Consider the following 25250-nt stretch of genomic DNA (forward strand, 5'->3'; position numbering starts at 1 on the left):
AGGAGATCCCTCAGGAGACCATCCGCCACCTCATCAGGAGCATGCCCAGGCGTTGTAGGGAGGTCATACAGGCACGTGGAGGCCACACACACTACTGAGCCTCATTTTGACTTGTTTTAAGGACATTACATCAAAGTTGGATCAGCCTGTAGTGTGGTTTTCCACTTTTAATTTTGAGTGTGACTCCAAATCCAGACCTCCATGGGTTGATAAATTTGATTTCCATTGATAATTTTTGTGTGATTTTGTTGTCAGCACATTCAACTATGTAAAGAAAAAAAGTATTTAATAAGAATATTTCATTCATTCAGATCTAGGATGTGTTATTTTAGTGTTCCCTTTTACTTTTTTGAGCAGTGTATATTCTTTGAGAACTAACAATCACCAAAATAATAGCTAGACTGTCAGGGGAATTGAAAATTCCCAAAACAAATAATTTAACAGTATTGATTTTGTTATTCAGTTCGGGCAAAATAACAGAGCCTTAGCCATGGCAAAATGCATAGAATTGCAGGAAATTGCATTCTTTAAAACTGAAAAATGTGGGGATTTGCAGGAAATTGGCTTAAAAATGCCACACGCACCACCGAAACCCCTTTTTTATCCAGAAAAAAACCTGGTAAGAGGAAAACAAACATTTTGATTGGATGAATCTTCCATCCTGATTAGAAGGAAGATTATACTGATTATGCCACATACATTACAAAACATTAAGTTGTACATGGGTGCCAACTGTCCCAATCAGTTCCATTCACTCCCATTCAATGGGAGGTCCCTCTTCTTTATGCCGGTATACTTCCTCAAGATTCTTAGGAATGATGACATCACAGTCTAATCTCTCTTGGTACCATCCCACGTTGTTGTTGTTGTTGACATGAGGTTGTCTAGACTCCGAACAAGGTTTTACTGTCTCCCAGATTAGGTCTATTAACTGTCTCTGACTCAGACAAACCCTCTGTGACTCCCCTCTGATGCCCTGTAATCCCACTGCACCTCCAACTCCTACCTCCCAGTTTAGACCAGTGTGGGTGGGGAAAGCCCTTGATGATGGTCCCAGCTCTAAAATGGTTGTGAATAGACCTGGATAAGGACTACAACGTTCCAAACCTCTGTTACCTTCTCTATGAAAGATAAAGAACAACGAGCATCAAACAGTCAGCAAGAGTTAACGTTCAACACTGGTGATGTCGCTGATTCCATGCAGTGAGGATTTTGTTACTCAGTTTATAGCTTAAGTCAGTATAGCTACAGTAGATTTGTCATTGTTTCGGGGGGAACCTGCCTCAGCCACCACAGATGGGTAGCAGTTACCTGAATGATCCGTGGCAGTCATTTGGTGCCGAAACACTGTCCACATGGCAGCTATCAGTGCAGGATGCTTTGTTTCTCAATGGCTGCCCAGCTGTCCTGCCGATGATATCAGGTTACAGGGTAAAGAGCTCAGGGCATTACAGAGTGAGTGGGGCTCTGCAGGCCATTGTAGTCACCATGTATCAGCACAATGGTCCTGCCAATTATTTCAACCAAAAGCCTGGGACAGTGATGGAGACTTTGGCTACCTATCAGACCTGATAAGATCAGATAGGTAGCAATATAGAATCGCAACACTTTGCCCTCTGATTGGCTAGGTGGAATTCCGGCCATGTTGGCAATGGAGGTTTCAAGACAATTACGTTGGAACTAATGAGCTTAGTTTTGGCGAAAAAATCCTCCCAAAACCAAAGGTTTCTCTATACTTTAGACGCAGTTGATGGCCTGTAGATAGGCTAGTGTTTGTACTACAACAAAGAGTGATTGCGTGCAACAGTAAGTGCTATGGTAAGTTCATTAGCCCAGGATCACTGTCTGTCCACCCGCTGAACTCTTTATTCCCATTTTTAAGATGAATTGAACATCATTAACCTACAGTACATTGTCTACTACTGTGTAACCTTTAACTGTTAACCTGGAGTCTAATGGATGGACTGATTTCTCATGAATATACAGTAGCTCACCACCTTATTTGGAATTTCAGGTCCATTTCTGAATTGACCAAATAAAATCATTGGACCCAAAAACTGGTTATGAAAAATAATTGTGAGAACATATAAAACTGCCATATTGGTGAGTCGTAAGAGTCAGTGTAACAACAGGGTCCATATCCACATGGGAAAGTGAAGGGTGAAAGCTCCCAGCTTTGCGCACACAGAGGATTCTGTCTGCCGCCTCTCAGCCCATCATCTCCTAGACCACTTGTTCCATAATCACTCCCATGTCTGACTGTGTGTGTCTGAGACTTGCACACACATGCATGCATGTGTCTATGTAGCCTACATGATGTGATGTACGCTGAGTGTACAAAACATTAAGAACACCTTCCTAATATTGAGTTGCACCCCACCTTTTGCCCACGAAACAGCCTCAATATTTCAGGCCATGGACTCTACAAGGTGTCGAAAGCATTCCACAGGGATGCTGGCCCATGTTTACTCCAATGCTTCCAACAGTTGTGTCAAATTGTCTGGATGTCCTTTTGGGTGGTGGACCATTCTTGATACACACAGGAAACTGTTGAGTGTGAAAAACCCAGCAGCGTTGCAGTTCTTGTCTACTACCATATCCCGTTCAAAGGCGCTTCAATATTTTGTCTTGCCCATTTTAACCCTATGAATGGCACACACACAATCTATATCTCAATTGTCTTGAGGCTTAAAAATCCTTCTTTAACCTGTCTGCTCCCCTTCATCTACACTGATTGAAGTGGATTTAACAAGTGACATCAATAAGGGATCAGAGCTTTCACCTGGATTCACCTGGTCACTGGACCATGCTGTGCCCATGTCATGGAAAGAGCAGGTGTTTTTAATGTTTTGTATGTGTAGCCTGTACAATATGATGACTAGTAGGACCTACCCAGGTTGTGTATTATTAATTTATGGGGTATCACTGGAATCTAACCTGCTTGACCTTAGCTAAGGTGAGGCTCCTTAAATTTAGACTCCAGCCGCACAGTACCTAATTCCCTGATGATGATTTATTTTAAACCCTCTAAATCCTTCCCATCCAGAAGATGTTTTATAAATGAAGGATTTCATTGGGCCGTGAACAAACCGACTCGACCAGCCTCTTTGACACAACTACAAATGATCGAGGAGTTTGCTAAAGCACAACCAGATGTCATTATGGTTAAACTCAGTGTTTCCTAGTCCATGTCTAATGGCCCTATGAACTATGATGGATTATAACAGCACTGACCTGCTCAAATCATAAACCTGAACATTACCCTCAGGTGAAGATTTAGAGAGCTAGCTATCTGTTAGTTCTACTAAGACTGAAAATATAGGCCTCAGCCAGTTCCAGCCTTGAGTGGAGTTTCATTTTGACCAGGACTGTCTGGTACCTTGCACTTACAGCCGTCTCTCTCTGCGGGTGGCCTCTCTTCCCTCCCCCTTTCCCATCTCTCTCTCATCCACGTTTCCCTCGCACTAAGCACCAATCCCAGTATTACACCAGTAACGTCTTAACAAGCTGCTCTAAAGGGCTTAGCCAACAAGATTAGAGAGCAAAAAAAATCTCTCTCTCAATTGGCCATCTGCCTACCTGTGGCCATGAGCTGTTCTTCAGCACCACGTACCACACCTTCCTCAGCCCACGGAAGAAAGGAACGGAGGGCATCACTTTATTTTAACTAGCCACAGTGCTTCTACACCTGCATTGCTTGCTGTTTGGGGTTTTAGGCTGGGTTTCTGTACAGCACTTTGAAATATCAGCTGATGTAAGAAGGGCTTTATAAATAAATGTGATTTGACTTTATCTAATCACTTCATAATTATTGGTGAGGAACTGATGCGTTTGCTGGATTTTGAACTATGCAAACTCGTAAGGAGGGACTAATACCATTTTTCAACAGCTCTGAGTTAAAACTACTACGGATTTAAGATGTCGGACTCTTTATTGAAATTTATTTTGTGTACACTTCCGTTCATTTTAGCGTTCACACTTTTGGGAATAAGAACAGGTATGTATTTATGTAGGTAGGACTAATAATCAATCTACACATCAATCTATTACAATTTCAGAAGGAGTTGTTGTCCAATGTTATGCGTTTAATGTTTTGTCACAGATGCTGCATCTGGAGAAGGTCCTATTCTTCCTGATGGACAGGATCTTTATTTCAAAACAGTTGGCATTTCACCCATTCTATCGGTTCCTCAAAGCATAGTTCAGTCACCTGTCCTCAAGGTTTCACACAAGGACCATGGAGCTACCCACCGACAGAAGCGCAACGTCCTTTTCCCCAGTGGGGTCAAACTCTGCGGGCAGGAGAGTGTGCAACAAGCCATCGCAAATCACCTCAGCTACTTTCACCTTCGAGGTGAGTTATTTAGATTGCTGGGCTATGGCATAATGTTCACTACATTACAACCACCACTCACTGACCTGTATGGATAATTCTGGAGATAGAAGTAGCCCGTAAGCACAGATCTGGAATCTGTTTACCCTTCCCAAATTGTAACCTCAACCGTTGGGGGGTAGAAAGACAACGAACTTAAGATCAGTGTCTAGGCTTAACTTCACACTTTATCCGATAGGCTCTATACTGTTTAGTGCTGTGCAGTGTGCTTATCCTTTAGATGTACGGTTGTGTGTGTCTCTTGCCTCTAGCCAGGGATTTAAAAGTGGGCAGTTGCAACACAAGTCAGCGGTGGGAGAGGCCTACACATACTGTAACATCTATGGGCCTACATGAGTTCTCGGTCCTCCCGGTCCCTCAGTTCCAAGTCTTTGGTCTTATAATGGCGTTTAGAACAATCATTATTTACCCCTCCTTCCGCTCCTCTTATCAAAGGCCTTCATCTCATGGAGTGGTGCTTGAAGTGCTGCGGATGTCATGTCTGTTGGAGGATTAGTGCTTGCCCACAGACCTATGGCCAGTTGTGCATTTACCTCCAGATTGGCTTGGGCTACTGACTGCAGGTATTAGCTGATCCCAGATCTACACATGTGGCACGTTCTGGCAACCCTTACCCAGACCGTGGAGTAGGTCTACATCCTTTACTCACCCAGCCCTAGACACGTGAGATGTGTGTCAACTGCATTGAGATATTTGGGTCTCACCCTATATGCCCTCTCCAGCATCAGATATTCAGCAACATCTGCTCTACTTTAGATTCATTTCCTGGCGATCAGTAAGTCACACTGTAAGTCAAGATAAACCCATTTAGAGCCCCTGTACTGCTCTTGGAGAGACAGGGAGGGGGAGAGAGAGTGACTCCTGAGAAGGACGTTGGGCGGGAGCAGACCGGTTAAAAGTCTAACGCTCAGAACATGTGTCCGTCCACTCAGGAGAGAGAGACAGAGGCTTAGGGTTCTGAGAGGGAGGAGCTTAGAAGAATCTGTGGGCCTGTTAGTGGCTCGTTTGTGATGAGTGTGCAGGACAGCTCTGCATGTGACTCCAGTCTGGTGGGCTGCTGAGACAATGACCTGGCTGGACTCCATTAGAGGGCTGCTAACCCTCCCTGGCTGTTTGGCTAACCCTTGAGTTTCCCGATGAATAGTAAAGCTATTCCAGGACCTTCTCTATACTATGCTTTATGAAAATGTATAGTTAAAAATGTTTAAAACTTCAATGAGATTGGTCAAATTTGGCAATCAAGACGTTAGTTTCAGCCCAATACTTACTAAAACACCTGATTTAAACATCTGCTCATGAAGACCTTCTTCCAGATGGGCTGGAACAAATCCCTCCCCGTAGCTCTTTAGACCAGGGCCGTGGTTGGTGATTGTGTAGATAGGTGAGCACAATGATTGTTGAGAGAGTACTGTATTATGTAGATGCAGTTGTTAAAGTTGAATTGAGAGGAGAATAGCTGGGACAGCGTTAAGGGAGATACTGTGCCGTAGGAACTCATCTGTAACCGTATTAACCTATGGGGATTGGGAGATGCTTTGGCTCCAGGGAGCAGAACAGTGAGGGTCGAGTAGGTAGCTACAGATCATTGTGTTGGAGACCTGTTATTTTTTTCTTCATTTATTTCACCTTTATTTAACCAGGTAGGCCAGTTGAGCACAAGTTCTCATTGTACTCACCTGTAATCTGATTTACAGTATGGAAAGGGGTTACATCACTGGTTTGGCAGTGGCATGACATTGGAGAGTGATACTGAGGTCAGGCAGACAGGTACACAACATGCTAAACATGGAATCAGTTGACTGACCTGGCAGGGGGTATGTACTGTACAACACTTAAATCCACACTGATCCACACATGAGCTAAGATGCTAGCTAAGATTTACCTCAGGGGGTCACAGCTATAGAACTGGAGGGCCACAGCCTCGGGTGGTTTTCCTACCTGCTCCTTGTCATCCTTAGAGAACGTTTTCTACCAAGTGAATGGGTTCTTTCACCAATCAGTGACATTAGTGTGTGTGTGTTTTAGTGTGTCAGGAGACGCTGTGGGAAGCCTTCAAGATTTTCTGGGACCGCCTCCCGAACCAGGAAGAGTACCAGACCTGGATGAGTCGGTGCCTGGACGGCACGACCACTGCTCTGGAGATGGGCAACAACTTCAGCCAATCAGAGGAGCACCTGGCCCTGGTTGAGAGTGTGAGTGGGCTGTTTTTGAAAGCGGGGGGGGGGGGGTAGTGGGTGCATAGGGGATATGAGTCTTTTCAGTCTCCATGAAAGTACCATCATGTATATCTACTACCTGTACATCATCATTCATCCAAAAAGTCATAGTTTCCAGCTGATTTTTTTGTTGTTTATTTAACGTTATTTTGTGTATGTAACAATTATAATCCTGCTTCAGTTATTACTGTACTTGCTCCTGTAACATTTCTGCCTTCTGTCTATCCAATTTCAGAGAATGTCAGTGACAGGGTTAAAAAGGCAAGGCATCATATCATATTCACTTTATTTGCCGTTGTAACCACTCTTTGAGCGTATTCACTGGGCATTACCCTTGTATTACATGTCTCATTCATTTTCCCATTGCTGTTCTCTCTACTTCTGTTCTATCAACTGTAGTGATGCCACCAACTCATGGTTACATATGTGCAGGTAAGGTTCTGAAGGTTCTTCAACCTTACCTGGCCATATTACTCCTCATCCTCTGCACCCTCTGCTGTGCCCATAGAGATAGATACAGTGTATATATCTCTCTGGCTGCTGTGCCCATATCCACTCCATGTAGAACCCCAAACATTGTCATGTGCTTCTTAAATTACTCTTAAAAAAAACTTTTTATAATTTGAATTGATGAGATCTGTGAGTGAAACCTCTTTCTAACTGTGACTGATTGTTGTTCCACAGCACCCAGACTCCAGACACAGAACAGGAGGCTCAAGGTCAGTGACACACGCATCTTTCATCCCTCCTTTATCTCTGTCTCTCTCGCTCTGTCTCTCTCGCTCTCTCTGTCTCGCTCTCTCTGTCTCTCTCGACCCCATCTCCCTCTATCCCAGTAGAGCTGTTTAATCCACATTAGAAATCAGAGCACAGTTAGCCAACTCTGGCTATTGATGTCTAGGTCCACATATGAGCTTAAGCCAATCAATGCTTCTGATGTCTCGCGGTAAACATACCATTACAATGATAGTTAGAGGATTTGGCTAAAGCACATATAGCACAGACCTGCGTCGAAGTTGACAATCAGATTTCTTTAGTCCTGAAGACCCACTGGTTGTGCAGGCTTTGGATCCAGCCCAGTAGTAATGTACCTGAGTCAGCTAATTAACTCATTCTAAAGAGCTGGATTAAGTTGATTCAGAGACAAGTGCTGTAAGAAGTGTTGCTTTGTAAAAACACTGACTTTTACCCTCTCACTCCCTAACCACCCAGAGGTCGTCAGTGAGATCATCATAGAGGAGCCAGAGGCTGCGGCGGCGGAGCCTTCCAAAGAACCCACAAATGACATAGAGATGGAGGTGTTGGAGCGGGTCCAGCTGGAGCAGGTGGTGGAGCTGAGTATCCTGCTGAAGGGAGAGAGGTACAGCGATGCTCTCAGAGACCCTGCCAGCCTCCAGTACCAGACACTCAACCAGCAGTTCACTGACAAGGTATGACTCAGATGTTCTTTCTGCTTCTCTCACTCCTGTCACCCCTTTTCACTCTCCATCCTCTTTCCTCTCCTGGCCTCTCTCAAACCCATCACTTGGTTTGTAGGCTTGGCTCTGAGGCTGTAGTGATTTATTGTTAGATTTAACACACACAGTCAGGGCATTATAAAGAACCCTCACAGTTGGGCAGGATTTCAAATTCCCTTTATTTGATTGTTTGTATTTGACACTAGGCATACTTTGTGTGAAAGGATGCTGAAATTGACAGTTTATGAGGTGGCTTGAGGCCGCAAGTGGGACTGGAGTGAAAAAGGAAGGACACACACCCACGAACTCACAGATAACTTTCCTCCACCATTGAGACTTTTTGACTGAGAACAACTGGGTCAGACGTTTTACTGCTGCTGGTAAAATAAGATGATTTTGACTCTCCCCTGCAAGCCATTAATGTACTCATTATTACTCTGTCTTAAACTTGATCACTCTGTGTACGGGAAGGGGGAAGGAGATAGACAGGGAAAGAAGGAGAGAGATAGAAGAGGGAGGAGGAGAGGGATGGACAAGTTCGGAAAGACACAATGTGACAGCTGGAAAAAGTAGGCTGTGTCTCCAAATGTGTCCAAATAATAGTGATTGCGAAGGCAGTTATCTGACGCATTGAAAGGGAAAGGCAGAAAAGGGTGTAATGTTTGTACACTATTAAACTTGATTACATTTTATCACTGAGCAGGTATTCTGCAATGATGGGTCAATGAGTTAGCAGAACAATGGTTCTCTTCACAAAGCGCTTCACATTAGCACCCAGCAACAAGGTTCAATCGGTGGTCTGAGTGCGTAGTAGTCACTAGATGGCCATGCTAGAGAGGACGTCAACTGTCAATATCCTCAGAATTCAGTACCTAAACTCTTCCTTTTTATTTGATTAGGTTTAGGGATAAGGATAGTGATAAAGTTAGGGCACCGAGTGACATGGATGCTGATGTTGACTGTTGAACTCCCGTTGACCTCTGTGTTTGCAGATAAAGGATGCTGATGTTGACCTCTGTGTTTGCAGATAAAGGATGCTGATGTTGACCTCTGTGTTTGCAGATAAAGGATGCTGATGTTGACCTCTGTGTTTGCAGATAAAGGATGCTGTGGGGGGACTGCCAGGCTTTAAGAGTGTGGCTGTGCTGCAGTTCAGGTAAGTCTCTACTGTAGTGGTGTAGGAAACTGGTCCTGGTCATGTCTTGATGTGCCTCAGTTTAACCAACTCCCTTAACTATCATTGTCATACTATAGTGTACATAAATGTATGGCATGATGCATTAATCTTAAGATTTGGCTAAAACACACAGATGTGACCAGGCTAGTGGTGTTAGACTGTTGGTTTGATAAATTGACCTGACCTTCTCACCTGGTCTTTGTGAAACATAATTTCTTTAGATAAAGTGTGTTTTGTTTATGTTTCATGCAGGCTTCAGAAGGATGCCCAAGGGTGAGTATAGACCCTTACCAACAGCCCTGGAGGTGTTCAGTCACTAGTAATCTGACCCTAGATCTGTGGTTAAGAATAACCTTGTCTACACAGAGAGTGTGTGTGTGGTTGTCGCTGTCTGAGGGTCACGTGGGATCCATGCTGTGTTTACCTGTGAGCATGCGTGGAAAAGTATGAGGGTGTGTTGGGTGTTTTTCTTTTGTTTGCTTGGCTTAATGGTGTTATCGCGGTCGCTCACCTGAAAAGCAGGATAAGGCCGGGGCCTGACAGAGAGACAAGCTGCTACCTAACCCTTAACCCAGGAGAGGAGCTCATCTCTGGGGCTTTATGCCCACAGCAATCAGCCTCATGGCCTGTCAATGTCAACCACTGGGGGGGATGATGAATTTTTACATCAATAGTGTTAAATGTAACACTTTCAAATCAAATTTTATTGGTCACAAACACATGTTTAGCAGATGTTATTGCAGGTGTAGCAAAGTGCTTATAGTTCTTTGCAAAAAACGTTCTAGGCTAATGATGTAAGAAGAAACAAAAAGACAAATAAATACTGCTAAGTTGCTTAGGAGCCAGAAACAGAGCTGCCATGTCTATTGGCACTATTTTGAACTTAGCATTGAACATCTCAAATGGTGTTAAACTAACAGCCTAAGAGTGTTGGTTTCCTAACACCAGATGATGTTGCAAATTCCAACTTACATTTTATTAGAGCTGATGCTTTTACACTTTCTCAGTGTTGTGGAATTAACACCTGTGGTGATACAGTAACTCATTTTGAAGTATTTTAATTATTTGCATATTTACCTGTATCACCCATGACTGTTTGGCCGTAACAGAGACATGACTGTTTGGCCGTAACAGAGACATGACTGTTTGGCCGTAACAGAGACATGACTGTTTGGCCGTAACAGAGACATGACTGTTTGGCCGTAACAGAGACATGACTGTTTGGCCGTAACAGAGACATGACTGTTTGGCCGTAACAGAGACATGACTGTTTGGCCGTAACAGAGACATGACTGTTGCATTCGATGACTTTCAGTCCTGTAGCCTACACCAATTGAAAACTCGCAACACTTTTTGCCTCAACACAGAGATTTTAACACAAATTTGCTGTGTAGTCACACTAACACACACAGGAATGCACAAATGGACATATTCAATCAATCCTTATCCCAGTCTGCTGTTCCCACATGCTTCAAGAGGGCCACCATTGTTCCTGTTCCCAAGAAAGCTAAGGTAACTGAGCTAAACGACTACCGCCCCGTAGCACTCACTTCCGTCATCATGAAGTGCTTTGAGAGACTAGTCAAGGACCATATCACCTCCACCCTACCTGACACCCTAGACCAAATCAAATTTATTTATATAGCCCTTCGTACATCAGCTGATATCTCAAAGTGCTGTACAGAAACCCAGCCTAAAACCCCAAACAGCAAGCAATGCAGGTGTGGAAGCACGGTGCCTAGGAAAGACTCCCTAGAAAGGCCAAAACCTAGGAAGAAACCTAGAGAGGAACCAGGCTATGAGGGGTGGCCAGTCCTCTTCTGGCTGTGCCGGGTGGAGATTATAACAGAACATGGCCAAGATGTTCAAATGTTAATAAATGACCAGCATGGTCAAATAATAATAATCACAGTAGTTGTTGAGGGTGTAGCAAGTTAGCACCTCAGGAGTAAATGTCAGTTGGCTTTTCATAGCCGATCATTAAGAGTATCTCTGCCGCTCCTGCGTTCTCTAGAGAGTTGAAACAGCAGGTCTGGGACAGGTAGCACGTCCGGTGGACAGGTCAGGGTTCCATAGCCGCAGGCAGAACAGTTGAAACTGGAACAGCAGCAAGTCCAGGTGGACTGGGGACAGCAAGGAGTCATCATGCCAGGTAGTCCTGACGCATGGTCCTAGGGCTCGGGTCCTCCGAGAGAGAGAAAGAAAGAGAGAAGGAGAGAATTAGAGAGAGCATACTTAAATTCACACAGGACACCGGATAAGACAGAAGAAGTACTCCAGATATAACAAACTGACCCTAGCCCCCCGACACATAAACTACTGCAGCATAGATACTGGAGGCTGAGACAGGAGGGGTCAGGAGACACTGTGGCCCCATCCGATGATACCCCCGGACAGGGCCAAACGGGAAGGATATAACCCCACCCACTTTGCCAAAGCACAGCCCCCACACCACTAGAGGGATATCTTCAACCACCAACTTACCGTCCTGAGACAAGGCCGAGTATAGCCCACAAAGATCTCCGCCACGGCACAAACCAAGGGGGGGGCGCCAACCCAGACAGGAAGATCACGTCAGTGACTCAACCCACTCAAGTGATGCACCCCTCCTAGGGACGGCATGAAAGAGCACCAGTAAGCCAGTGACTCAGCCCCTGTAATAGGGTTAGAGACAGAGAATACCAGTGGAGAGAGGGGAACCGGCCAGGCAGAGACAGCAAGGGTGGTTCGTTGCTCCAGAGCCTTTCTGTTCACCTTCACACTCCTGGGCCAGACTACACTGAATCATATGACCTACTGAAGAGATAAGTCTTCAGTAAAGACTTAAAGGTTGAGACCGAGTCTGCGTCTCTCACATGGGTAGGCAGACCATTCCATAAAAATTGAGATCTATAGGAGAAAGCCCTGCCTCCAGCTGTTTGCTTAGAAATTCTAGGGACAATTTAGGAGGCCTGCGTCTTGTGACCGTAGCGTACGTGTAGGTATGTACGGCAGGACCAACTCGGAAAGATAGGTAGGAGCAAGCCCATGTAACGCGTGTAGGTTAACAGTAAAACCTTGAAATCAGCCCTTGCCTTAACAGGAAGCCAGTGTAGGGAAGCTAGCACTGGAGTAATATGATCAAATTTTTTGGTTCTAGTCAGGATTCTAGCAGCCGTATTTAGCACTAACTGAAGTTCATTTAGTGCTTTATCCGGGTAGCCGGAAAGTAGAGCATTGCAGTAGTCTAACCTAGAAGTAACAAAAGCATGGATTAATTTTTGGACAGAAAATTTCAGATTTTTGCAATGTTACGTAGATGGAAAAAGGCTGTCCTTGAAACAGTCTTGGTATGTTCGTCAAAAGAGAGATCAGGGTCCAGAGTAACGCCAAGGTCCTTCACAGTTTTATTTGAGACGACTTTACAACCATCAAGATTAATTGTCAGATTCAACAGAAGTACTCTTTGTTTCTTGGGACCTAGAACAAGCATCTCTGTTTTGTCCGTGTTTAAAAGTAGAAAGTTTTCAGCCATCCACTTCCTTATGTCTGAAACACAGGCTTCTAGCGAGGGCAATTTTGTGGCTTCACCATGTTTCATTGAAATGTACAGCTGTGTGTCATCCGCATAGCAGTGAAAGTTAACATTATGTTTTCGAATGACATCCCCAAGAGGTAAAATATATAGTGATAACAATAGTGGTCCTAAAACGGAACCTTGAGGAACACCGAAATGTACAGTTGATTTGTCAGAGGACAAACCATTCACAGAGACAAACTGATATCTTTCCGACAGATAAGATCTAAACCAGGCCAGAACTTGTCCGTGTAGACCAATTTGGGTTTCCAATCTCTCCAAAAGAATGTGGTGATCGATGGTATCTCCCACTCCAATTTGCTTACCGCCCCAATAGGTCCACAGACGACGCAATCGCAACCACACTGCACACTGCCCTAACCCACTTGGACAAGAGGAATACCTATGTGAGAATGCTGTTCATCGACTACAGCTTAGCATTTAACACCATAGTACCCTCCAAACTCGTCATCAAGCTCGAGACCCTGGGTCTCGACCCCGACCAACAACGACGAGACGGCCTACAGGGAGGAGGTGAGGGCCCTCGGAGTGTGGTGTCAGGAAAATAACCTCACACTCAACGTCAACAAAACAAAGGAGATAATTGTGGACTTCAGGAAACAGCAGAGGGAGCACCCCCCTATCCACATCGACGGGACAGTAGTGGAGAGGGTAGTACGTTTTAAGTTCCTCGGCGTACACATCACGGACAAACTGAATTGGTCCACCCACACAGACAGCGTTGTGAAGAAGGCGCAGCAGTGCCAAAGAAATTCGGCTTGTCACCAAAAGCACTCACAAACTTCTACAGATGCACAATCGAGAGCATCCTGTCGGGCTGTATCACCGCCTGGTACGGCAACTGCTCCGCCCACAGCCGTAAGGCTCTCCAGAGGGTAGTGAGGTCTGCACAACGCATCGCTGGGGGCAAACTACCTGCCCTCCAGAACACCTACACCACCCGATGTCACAGGAAGGCCATAAAGATCATCAAGGACAACAACCACCCGAGCCACTGCCTGTTCACCCCGCTATCATCCAGAAGGCGAGGTCAGTACAGGTGCATCAAAGCAGGGACCGAGAGACTGAAAAAAAGCTTCTATCTCAAGGCCATCAGACTGTTAAACAGCCACCACTAACATCGAGTGGCTGCTGCCAACATACTGACTCAACTCCAGCTCACTTTAATAATGGAAATTGATGGAAATTGATCAAAAATGTATCACTAGCCACTTTAAACAATGCCACTTAATATAATGAACAGTGGGGAGAACAAGTATTTGATACACTGCCGATTTTGCTACTTACAAAGCATGTAGAGGTCTGTAATTTTTATCATAGGTACACTTCAACTGTGAGAGACGGAATCTAAAACAAAAATCCAGAAAATCACATTGTATGATTTTTAAGTAATTCATTGGCATTTTATTGCATGACATAAGTATTTGATACATCAGAAAAGCAGAACTTAATATTTGGTACAGAAACCTTTGTTTGCAATTACAGAGATCATACGTTTCCTGTAGTTCTTGACCAGGTTTGCACACACTGCAGCAGGGATTTTGGCCCACTCCTCCATACAGACCTTCTCCAGATCCTTCAGGTTTCGGGGCTGTCGCTGGGCAATACGGACTTTCAGCTCCCTCCAAAGATTTTCTATTGGGTTCAGGTCTGGAGACTGGCTAGGCCACTCCAGGACGATATGCTTCTTACGGAGCCACTCCTTAGTTGCCCTGGCTGTGTGTTTTGGGTCGTTGTCATGCTGGAAGACCCAGCCACGAACCATCTTCAATGCTCTTACTGAGGGAAGGAGGTTGTTGGCCAAGATCTCGCGATACATGGCCCCATCCATCCTCCCCTCAATACGGTGCAGTCGTCCTGTCCCCTTTGCAGAAAAGCATCCCCAAAGAATGATGTTTCCACCTCCATGCTTCACGGTTGGTATGGTGTTCTTGGGGTTGTACTCATCCTTCTTCTTCCTCCTAACACGGCGAGTGGAGTTTAGACCAAAAAGCTCTATTTTTGTCTCATCAGACCACATGACCCTCTCCCATTCCTCCTCTGGATCATCCAGATGGTCATTGGCAAACTTCAGATGGGCCTGGACATGCGCTGGCTTGAGCAGGGGGACCTTGCGTGCGCTGCAGGATTTTAATCCATGACGGCGTAGTGTGTTACTAATGGTTTTCTTTGAGACTGTGGTCCCAGCTCTCTTCAGGTCATTGACCAGGTCCTGCCGTGTAGTTCTGGGCTGATCCCTCACCTTCCTCATGATCATTGATGCCCCACGAGGTGAGATCTTGCATGGAGCCCCAGACCGAGGGTGATTGACCGTCATCTTGAACTTCTTCCATTTTCTAATAATTGCGCCAACAGTTGGTGCCTTCTCACCAAGCTGCTTGCCTATTGTCCTGTAGCCCATCCCAGCCTTGTGCAGGTCTACAATTTTATCCCTGATGTCCTTACACAGCTCTCTGGTCTTGGCCATTGTGGAGAGGTTGGAGTCTGTTTGAGTGAGTGTGTGGACAGGTGTCTTTTATACAGGTAACGAGTTCAAACAGGTACAGTCAATACAGGTAATGAGTGGAGAACAGGAGGGCTTCTTAAAGAAAAACTAACAGGTCTGTGAGAGCCGGAATTCTTACTGGTTGGTAGGTGATCAAATACTTATGTCATGCAATAAAATGCAAATTGAATTACTTAAAAATCATACAATGTGATTTTCTGGATTTTTGTTTTAGATTCCGTCTCTCACAGTTGAAGTGTACCTATGATAAAAATTACAGACCTCTACATGCTTTGTAAGTAGGAAAACCTGCAAAATCGGCAGTGTATCAAATACTTGTTCTCCCCACTGTATATGTATATACTGTACTCTATATCATCTACTGCATCTTGCCATCTATGTAATACATGTATCACTAGCCACTTTAAACTATGCACTTTTATGTTTACATACCCTACATTACTCATCTCATATGTATATACTGTACTCGATACCATCTACTGCATCTTGCCTATGCCGTTCTGTACCATCACTCATTCATATATCTTTATGTACATATTCTTTATCCCTTTACACTTGTGTGTATAAGGTAGTAGTTGTGGAATTGTTAGGTTAGATTACTCGTTGGTTATTACTGCATTGTCGGAACTAGAAGCACAAGTATTTCGTTACACATGGTTAGCAGATGTTAATGCGAGTGTATGTGACAAATACAATTTGATTTGATTTGAAATGCACACACACACACACACACACACACACACACACACACACACACACACACACACACACACACACACACAAACAATCCTCTGTTTATGCAATTACATGGGACTTCACTAAGGAAAGCCTTGCTCTCCTCTGAGTGGTGATCCCAGGTCACTAGTGTTCCATTGTGGTACTGACAGGAACAGAACAGTAGGACCATCTGCTCACCTCGTATCTGCAGGTGCAGCACACGAGTAGAAAGGAACATAGACTAGTTTCAAGTGTCATTAAACATTTGGATTCTGAAAGTTGTTGTATCAAGGAGTATTCCTTTTCCAAGTTTGATCTGACAGCAGGAGAACCGGGCTGCGGTGGTGCGGTGAGCTCATTACAGGCACGTGCCTCACCCTGGGCCATGCCAAGCCTGCTGAGAGATCTAGGTCACAGGGAAAAAGAGAAGAGCAGAGAAGGGCTCCCTGAAGCCATATGAAGCTGATAGATTGCTTTTCCACATAGCCAGGTTCAACATCTAGAATCTCTTGTGTGTTTTTTGTTGTTGTGTTTATGACCATATTGATCACTTTGGTGGTTGGTCTGGTTTGATGGAAGTCATGGAAGTTGTAGACGATGCTCCAGGCGGGTGTAAATCTGGTGTAAATCTATAAAACTATCACTTCAGAATAGACTCATATGCTTTTAACAGGTTGGTGAGTAAATCAAAGTACTGTGTTTGGAACTCTACTCCACCAAGGGAAACTTCTCTCCTCTTAGAGATGCTGTTTCTAGCTAAGCATATTAGATACGGTAGATGAATAAACTTATCAATAAAATAATATATACATAGATAGTAAAATTGATTTGTCAATAGGTGTATGGGTGGATAGACTTTGATGATGGATGGAAATATATTTAATAGATTGATATATTGATCAACTGACAGATTAACTGACTGATGTATCTATATTGCCATTGCAGGTTGGATGGTGTGGTGGTGGTCTATGCAGTGACAGTGGAGGTGGAAGGGGAGGGGGTGAGCAGTGACCAGCTGGACTACCTGACCCTGCAGTCCAATCTGGTGGAGAACTCCTACAGAGAGGTGAAGGAGAGGAACTACATCACCGAGGCCCAGCACAAGGACAACATCATCAGTGATACAACTCTGGTCCTGGACCCTGACTCACTGCAACTATATACTGGTAAGACATACAACACTACTGTACAATACACTGTCTTTACGTTACCATACAATGCCAAACCACGAGACACAACACTCTGGAACTGTAGCCCAGGGCCGGCTCTAGCGGAAGCAAGATTAGGTTGGCAAAACATTTGACGGTGGAGAGAAACATTTAAGTTTTAAAGTTAATTTCCTTACATTTTCCACATTTTGCCATGTGCCAGAGAGAAAGTGTTGTAGTTCTAAAGTAAACTTTCTCAAATGTAATACATTTTGCCATTGGCTGGAGAGAGAACGTTGCAATTTCATAACAAATTGCATGCAATTTTATTCATTATGCCATGGGGCATCAACACTTTTTTTTGCAGTTTTACAGCAAACTTCCTGCAGATCTACCCATTTGTTCATGGGGTGGAGAGACATTTGTGACATTTTAAAGCAATTCTACAATTGTTTTAATGATTTATGCCATGATAATATGACATCTGAGTGAGAATGGGGAAAAAATAATCTATGGGGGCTCCCTGGAGCACAGGCCCTCTAGGCACGTGCCTTGTATGTCCAGTCAGTATTTGGCCATGATTACTTAAAGTTTAGATACTCTTGGTCATGTAGTATATGTGGACACTGGAACTAAGGGGCCTAGCCTGAACCATTAAAAACAGCCCCAGACCATTATTCCTCCTCCAACAAACTTTACAGTTGGCGCTATGCATTAGGGCAGGTAGCGTTCTCCTAGCCTCCGTCAAACCCAAATTTGTCAGTCGGACTACCAGATGGTGAAGCGTGATTCATCACTCCAGAGAACGTGTTTCCACTGCTCCAGAGTCCAATGGCGGCGAGCTTTACACCACTCCAGCCGACACTTGGTATTGTGCATGGTGATCTTAGACTTGTGTGCGGCTGCTCGGCCATGGAAACCCATTTCATGAAGCTCCCGACGAACAGTTCTTGTGCCGACGTTGCTTCCAAAGGCAATTTAGAACTCGGTAGTGAGTTTTGCCATCGAGGACAAATCATTTTTATGCGCTTCAGCACTCGGCGGTCCCGTTCTATGAGAGTGTGTGGCCTACCACTTCGGGTCTGAACTGTTGTTGCTCCTAGACGTTTCCACTTCACAATAACAGCACTTAGTGTTGACCGGGGCAGCTCTAGCAGGGTAGAAATTTGACAACCTGACTTGTTGGAAAGGTGGCATCCTATGACGGTGCCATGTTGAAAGTCAATGAGCTCTTCAGTATGGGCCATTCTACTACCAATGTTTGTCTATGGAGATTGCATGGCTGTGTGCTCAATTTTATACACCTGTCATCAACGGATGTTCCTGAAATAGCCAAATCCACTAATTTAAAGGGGTGTCCACATACTGTTGTGCATATATATTGTAGCTACTGTACACTAACTACCAATCAAAAAGTTGTTAGCTGACATGGCTAATTGAGTGACTGTCAGTGAGTGACCTAACAAAAGAAAAACTGCTAATGCACAGACAAATTTTGAAATTACACTTAGTGTATTCTACGATTCTTACACTCAATAGTAAGTTGAGATCCCGACTGACTTCCAAATCGATATACAGTGTCTTTGGAAAGTTTTCAGACCCCTCGACTTTTTCCAAAAATGTTTTACGTTACAGCTTTATTCTGAAATGGATAAACTTCATTATCCTCAGCAATCTGCACACAATACCCCATAATGACTTGGCAAAAACAGTTTTTTTGAAATTTTTGCAAATGTATTAAAAATGTAAATACCTTATGAAAATAAGTATTCAGACCCTTTGTTATGAGACTAGAAATTGAGCTCAGGTGCATCCTGTTTCCATTGATCATCCTTGAGATGTTTCTACAACTTGATTGGAGTCCACCAGTGGTAAATTCAATTGATTGGACATGATTTGGAAAGGTACACACCTGTCTATATAAGGTCCCACAGTTGACAGTGCATGTCAGCGACAAACACCAAGCCATGAGGTCAAAGGAATTGGCCGTAGAGCTCCGAGACAGGATTGTGTCGAGGCACAGATCCGGGGAAGGGTACCAATATATTGCTACAGAATTGAAGGTCCCCAAGAACACAGTGGTCTCCATCATTGTTAAATGGAAGAAGTTTGGAACTGCCAAGACTCTTCCTAGAGCTGGCCGCCCGTCCAAACTGAGCAATCGGGGGAGAAGGGCCTTGGTCAGGGAGGTGACCAAGAACTTGATGGTCACTCTGACAGAGCTCCAGAGTTCCTCTGTGGAGATGGGAGAACCTTCCAGAAGGACAACCGTCTCTGCAGCACTCCACCAATCAGGCGTTTATGGTAGAGTGGCCAAAAGAAAGCCACTCCTCAGTAAAAGGCACATGAAGCCCGCTAGTTTGCCAAAAGGCACCTAAAGGACTCTCAGACCATGAGAAACAAGATTCTCTGGTCTGATGAAACCAAGATTGAACTCTTTGGCCTGAATCCCAAGCCTCATTTCTGGAGGAAACCTGGCACCATCCCTACAATGAAGCATGGTGGTGGCAGCATCATGCTGTGGTTATGTTTTTCAGCAGCAGGGACTGGGAGACTAGCCAGGACCAACTGCTGGGGAGCCAGGCCCAGCCAATCAGAATGAGTTTTTTCCCACAAAAGGGCTTTATTACAGACAGAAATTTTTCTCAGTTTCATCAGCTGTCCGGGTGGCTGGTCTCAGACGATCCCGCAGGTGAAGAAGCCGGATGTGTAGGTCCTGGGCTGGCATGGTTACACGTGGCCTGCGGTTGTGAGGCCGGTTGGACCTCCTGCCAAATTCTCTAAAACGACATTGGAGGCGGCTTATGGTAGAGCAATGAACATTACTTTCTCTGGCAACAGCTCTGGTGGACATTCCTGCAGTCAGCATGCCAATTGCACTCTCCCTCAACTTGAGACATCTGTGGCATTGTGTTGTGTGACAATATATAAGTGTGTGTGTATATAATGTTTTGGGGGTCGGGGGCCCCCTTGCGGCGGAGGGTCCTAAGCGACCACTTATGTCTGGAACCAGCCCTGCTGTGAATTCCATGGGACACACATACACATGCACTCACACACGTGCATGCTCCACACAAACACACACGTGCAAACACTGCTTCAGCGAGTGTGAAATTTAGCTTGTCAGTAAGTAGGTTAGCTCTAACTTCTGGCAGGGTTTCATCCAGCGAATGGAACAAGTTCTACAGTAATGATGGCTATACCTTCTCCCTGGGCTATGTTGAATTCTCCCTGGCGGTGTCGTAAAAGAATCAGTGTCATTAGTTTCCTGTGTTTCCCTGAAGATGGATGCCGTCTGATGGACTGGGACATCTGATATGAGGGGTAACTACTGTCAGATGCCTGCCTGGCACAGTGTGTGGTGACTTACAGGCACTGCTTATTAACTCCAAGTTACAGCCTCCAGGCCTGATGGTAATGCAGTCTTGGCCCACAGTGGCAGGTATAGGGGCCAGATCTGTAGGGTTATTAGTAGTGTTCCCCTTAGGTAAACACACACAGTCAGCACCACCACTGTCAGGACTGGGGAGAGGGAGAGTGGATTTTATAGAAGAGAGGGAGAGTGGATTTTACAGAAGAGAGGGAGAGTGGATTTTACAGAAGAGAGGGAGAGTGTAAAAATGTAATTCCTCCTATACATTGAGAGAGAAAGTTTGACTTATTATGCAGCTGATTTTGTTGAGAGCCTTTTGATGTTGTTTTTAATGATCCTGGAAATCTGAATATTAGGTGTGATTGAATAGGCCCTCCAGTGACTCTGTGACAGTTGACTCTGTGTCTTCTTTGGTTCCACAGTGTCCAGTGTTAATGAGTCCTTTGAGCCCACTGCTGGAATACCTGAGGATTACACCAACGGCAGTGTGGTAAGTCAGAGGTCATCTCCATGACAACAGCCTTTGACCTCTCCTGTTGGTCCAGAGGTACTTTCTGGACAACAGTGAGATAGGCACAATGTTCAGCATGGATCTTTTAAAAATATCATACTAAATCTATATAGGTGTGCATTTCAGTGTGGTGTGTTAGAATGGTGTGTTAGAGTGGTGTGTTAGGTAGTGTCTTGCTAAGACTGCTGCTTGGTGGTGTTATCCAGGCCTGTCCAGTGCTGAGGAAGTACAGGATGAGGGGAAGGCTTTGAGGATTAGCTCTTGCTATAATAATCCACTACTCTTCTGGGGCTAGAGAGAGACAGATAGGGTGAGAGATTCTCAATCCAACTGTGTTTGTGAGGGATAGGTCTGGAACATTTTTAAAGATTGAAGATGAGCAGTTTGAATGCAGGACTCTATTTTCATTGTTGAATTTTACACGTCTGTCTGATTCTGCCAGTAGTCCAGTAGCTGTGTAGTGGTAATCCGAGCTGGGAGCTCCAGTCTTGGTCTTGAACAGTAACTGGGTCTGCTGGTCTACTTTGCGTGCTAAGGCCCTAAGTGATTAATTTGAGTAATTACATGGACTGGAAGAGGTTGGCAAACTACCAGTCAGTAACTGGCATTTACAGCCAACTGCACACAGTCATACCAGAAGCAGTAGGCATCCAAGCTGCCCAGAACCTACCTTATCTTAGAGTGATATTCAAGTTTTATCATAGTTAGTATTATGCCTTGGAGTAGGTGTCACACCATGTAGGTAGTTAAAACTTGATAACAATACACCGAGCATGTGTGTGTGTGTGTGTGTGTGTGTCAGTAAATCAATTTTGGCAGTCATTAAGTCATGGAAACCTATAGTTCCCTAGCCTTGCCGTTTTGAAGACTACTGATTATAATACTATACAGTTCAGGGTTGGGGTCAATTCCATGTCCTGAATTGAAATGGAATGCAACCCCAACCTGATGGTGTAACAATTGATGGACTAATGGGTTTCTCCTCTGTTTCCGTTGTCCAGGAGGACATTTTGGCTGTTGAGATGACCCCAGACGCCCCCGAGGTTGAAGCTGAGGATGTAGCGACGGGGGAGAATGATGTCATTGTTGTAGAGGAGAGCATGACCCTCCCCGCTGAGCTTGAGGTGACCATCGATGACACAAGCATTGAGGAGGAGGTTCTGCTGTTGGGGAACACTGTGTCTACAGAGAGCCCTCTGTTGGAGGACCTCCCTACAGACCCTACCTCCCCTGAGCAGCCAGAGGGTGCTACGCTCCCCGAGCCTCCTGTGGAGATAGAGGCCTCTGGTTCAGGTGTTAAAGTACTGAAGGACTTGCACTTCCAGCCTGAGGAAGAAGAAGCCATAGAAGAAGAGCCAGCTCCAGAAGAGGAACTGACCATAGAAGAAAAGGTAGTTCCGGAAGAGGTAATCATAGAGGAAGATATCCAAACAGAGGAAGCAGAAGCGGTGGTCTCTGAGGAAGATGAGGTAGAGGAGGAAACAGTGGAGGTCCCTGACACAGTAGAGGTTCTAGAAGAGGAAGCTGGACCCTCTGAAGAGCTGGAGTACTCCATCATAGAGATGGAGACCATTGAAGAGGTAGAGGCCCCTGCCTTCGTCCCTGTGGAAAGGATGGAAGCTCCCGAGCCAGTGGGGGACCTCAGTGTCCCCGAAAATCCCCCTGCCATTGCGACTCTGCCCCCAGATGAACCTGAAGAGGAGACTAACGTGGTGCTGGCTTATCCAGAAATACCTGAATATGGAGTGGAAATTGAGAGCTTAGAGGGACCAATCACAGAGAAGCCAGTAACTAAAGAGGATGCTCTGGAAGTGGAGGAAGAGGTGGCAGAAGAAGTGGTCGTTGAAGTTCCGGACATTTCTGAGGAGGACTTGGTAGAAGACGAGATCTTATTGGTCGATGAGGCTGCTCCGGAGGCCACCCACACCACCCCTCTCTCTGCGGAGAAAGAGTCACCCTTCACTCGAGTCTCTGATGTCATAGTAGATGAGGAGGTTACAGAGGCCACGGTCCTGGACACAGCCGCAGAACCAGAGGCAGAACAGGAGGACCAAGGGGTCACCCCAGCTCTCATACCCGCCGAGTACCACCCTGGTCCAGACATTTCTATCACTCTGGAGGTAATGACAGATGACTGAGAGATGATGCTTGTATTGTGTGTTAGTCAGAGCTCTGAGTGACTAGGAAAAACTCCCCTTGTTATAGTACCGTTCAAGCAGGCAGAAATACAGTGGGCATGACGTGTTTTGCATTTCTGCCTGCTTGAACTGCGAATAGTTCAGACACACGTGAAAACATGAAATGACCATGGGAATCGTATTTGTGCATCTTTGAGCAATGATCTATCGATTCCTGGGGTCATTTCATGTTTTCATGTGAATGACAGATTGTTCACCGTTCGTTCGCTTGCTATCGGCGCGGTGTGTTATAGGGACCACCCGCCAGCGTCGACTGACGGCCGTCATTTTCACCCATTTCAACATGTAGAATCAGTTTGCAAATTACGACCTGCACTCTGTTTAGAGGTGCTAAGTACTCTCGGCCAGCAATCCTACTAGTCTGTCCATGTCTTAAGTCTAATCATCCGTAAGCACAGGCATTTTCTTGTTTTATCATGAATGTTACGAAATGTTGTTTCACACTGACCAATTGCACCATGAATTGTGTCATGTCTATTTAACCAGCTGCAGACGATAGACCCTGTGACAGACTATGACCTGGTCCACTTTGGCGGGACAAACCAAACAGAGGAAGGGAGCAGTGGGTACCCTTCTGGAGTGGTAAATAGTACGGACCACAGCATTGCCATGCCAATCAACCCTGGGCGGGCTCTGATGGTGTTCTTCAGTCTGAGGGTCACCAACATGATGTTCTCAGATGACCTCTTCAATAAGAGCTCCGCAGAATACAAGGCCCTAGAACAAAGGTTCCTCGAGCTGGTGAGCTATTCATTTTGATAATTTATTCACCCCATATTTACTTAATTTGAAGTGTTGTATGTAGACAGTGCTCACTCCCTCTACCCTTCTCTCTCGCTCTCTCGCTCTCCTACCCATCTCTCTCGCTCTCTCCTACCCATCTCTCTCTCTCTCTCGCTCTCTCTCTCCTACCCATCTCTCTCTCTCTCGCTCTCTCTCTCCTACCCATCTCTCTCTCGCTCTCTCTCTCCTACCCATCTCTCTCTCTCTCTCTCTCCTACCCATCTTTCTCTCTCCTACCCATCTTTCTCTCGCTCTCTCTTTCCTACCCATCTCTCTCGCTCTCTCTCTCCTACCCATCTCTCTCGCTCTCTCTCCCCTACCCATCTCTCTCGCTCTCTCCCTCTCTCGCTCTCTCCTACCCATCTTTCTCTCTCTCTCGCTCTCTCTACTACTCATCTCTCTCTCTCTCTCTCTCTCTACTACTCATCTCTCTCTCTCTCTCTCTCTCTCTACTACTCTACTTTCTCTCTCCTACCCATCTTTCTCTCGCTCTCTCTTTCCTACCCATCTTTCTCTCTCTCTCGCTCTCTCCTACCATCTCTCTCTCTCTCTCTCTCTCTCTCTCTCTCTCTCTCTCTCTCTCTCTCTCTCTACTACTCATCTCTCTCTCTCTCTCTCTACTACTCATCTCTCTCGCTCTCTCTCTCTACTACTCATCTCTCTCGCTCTCTCTCTCTACTACTCATCTCTCTCGCTCTCTCTCTCCTACCCATCTCTCTCTCTCGCTCTCTCTCTCCTACCCATCTCTCTCTCTCTCTCGCTCTCTCTCTCCTACCCATCTCTCTCTCTCGCTCTCTCTCTCCTACCCATCTCTCTCGCTCTCTCTCTCCTACCCATCTCTCTCGCTCTCTCTCTCCTACCCATCTCTCGCTCTCTCCTACCCATCTCTCTCTCTCTCGCTCTCTCCTACCCATCTCTCTCTCTCTCGCTCTCTCCTACCCATCTCTCTCTCTCTCTCTCTACTACTCATCTCTCTCTCTCTCTCTCTCGCTCTCTACTACCCATCTCTCTCTCGCTCTCGCTCTCTCCTATCTCTCTCTCTCTGCTACCCATCTCTCTCTCTCTCTCTCTCTCCTACCCATCTTTCTCTCTCTCCTACTCATCTTTCTCTCGCTCTCTCGCTCTCTCTTTCCTACCCATCTCTCTCTCTCGCTCTCTCTTTCCTACCCATCTCTCTCGCTCTCTCTCTCCTAC

General features: G+C 45.4%; 1 protein-coding gene across 1 annotated transcript in view; it reads left to right on the forward strand.

Moving 5' to 3' along the window:
- Positions 1-6867: 6867 nt before the first annotated feature.
- The window catches only part of impg2a (interphotoreceptor matrix proteoglycan 2a), an 84944-nt gene continuing 66561 nt past the window's right edge, over positions 6868-25250 (forward strand). Inside the window, exons 1-9 of the mRNA XM_039014560.1 lie at positions 6868-7041; positions 7294-7328; positions 7822-8039; positions 9164-9222; positions 9496-9516; positions 16989-17209; positions 20987-21054; positions 22077-23195; positions 23760-24014. Coding sequence (XP_038870488.1) covers positions 6953-7041; positions 7294-7328; positions 7822-8039; positions 9164-9222; positions 9496-9516; positions 16989-17209; positions 20987-21054; positions 22077-23195; positions 23760-24014 — 2085 coding nt within the window. The 5' untranslated portion in view covers positions 6868-6952. The remainder of the gene's footprint in view (positions 7042-7293; positions 7329-7821; positions 8040-9163; positions 9223-9495; positions 9517-16988; positions 17210-20986; positions 21055-22076; positions 23196-23759; positions 24015-25250) is intronic.

Source organism: Salvelinus namaycush, chromosome 19 (genome assembly GCF_016432855.1).
Source record: "Salvelinus namaycush isolate Seneca chromosome 19, SaNama_1.0, whole genome shotgun sequence".
Classification (NCBI taxonomy): domain Eukaryota; kingdom Metazoa; phylum Chordata; class Actinopteri; order Salmoniformes; family Salmonidae; genus Salvelinus; species Salvelinus namaycush.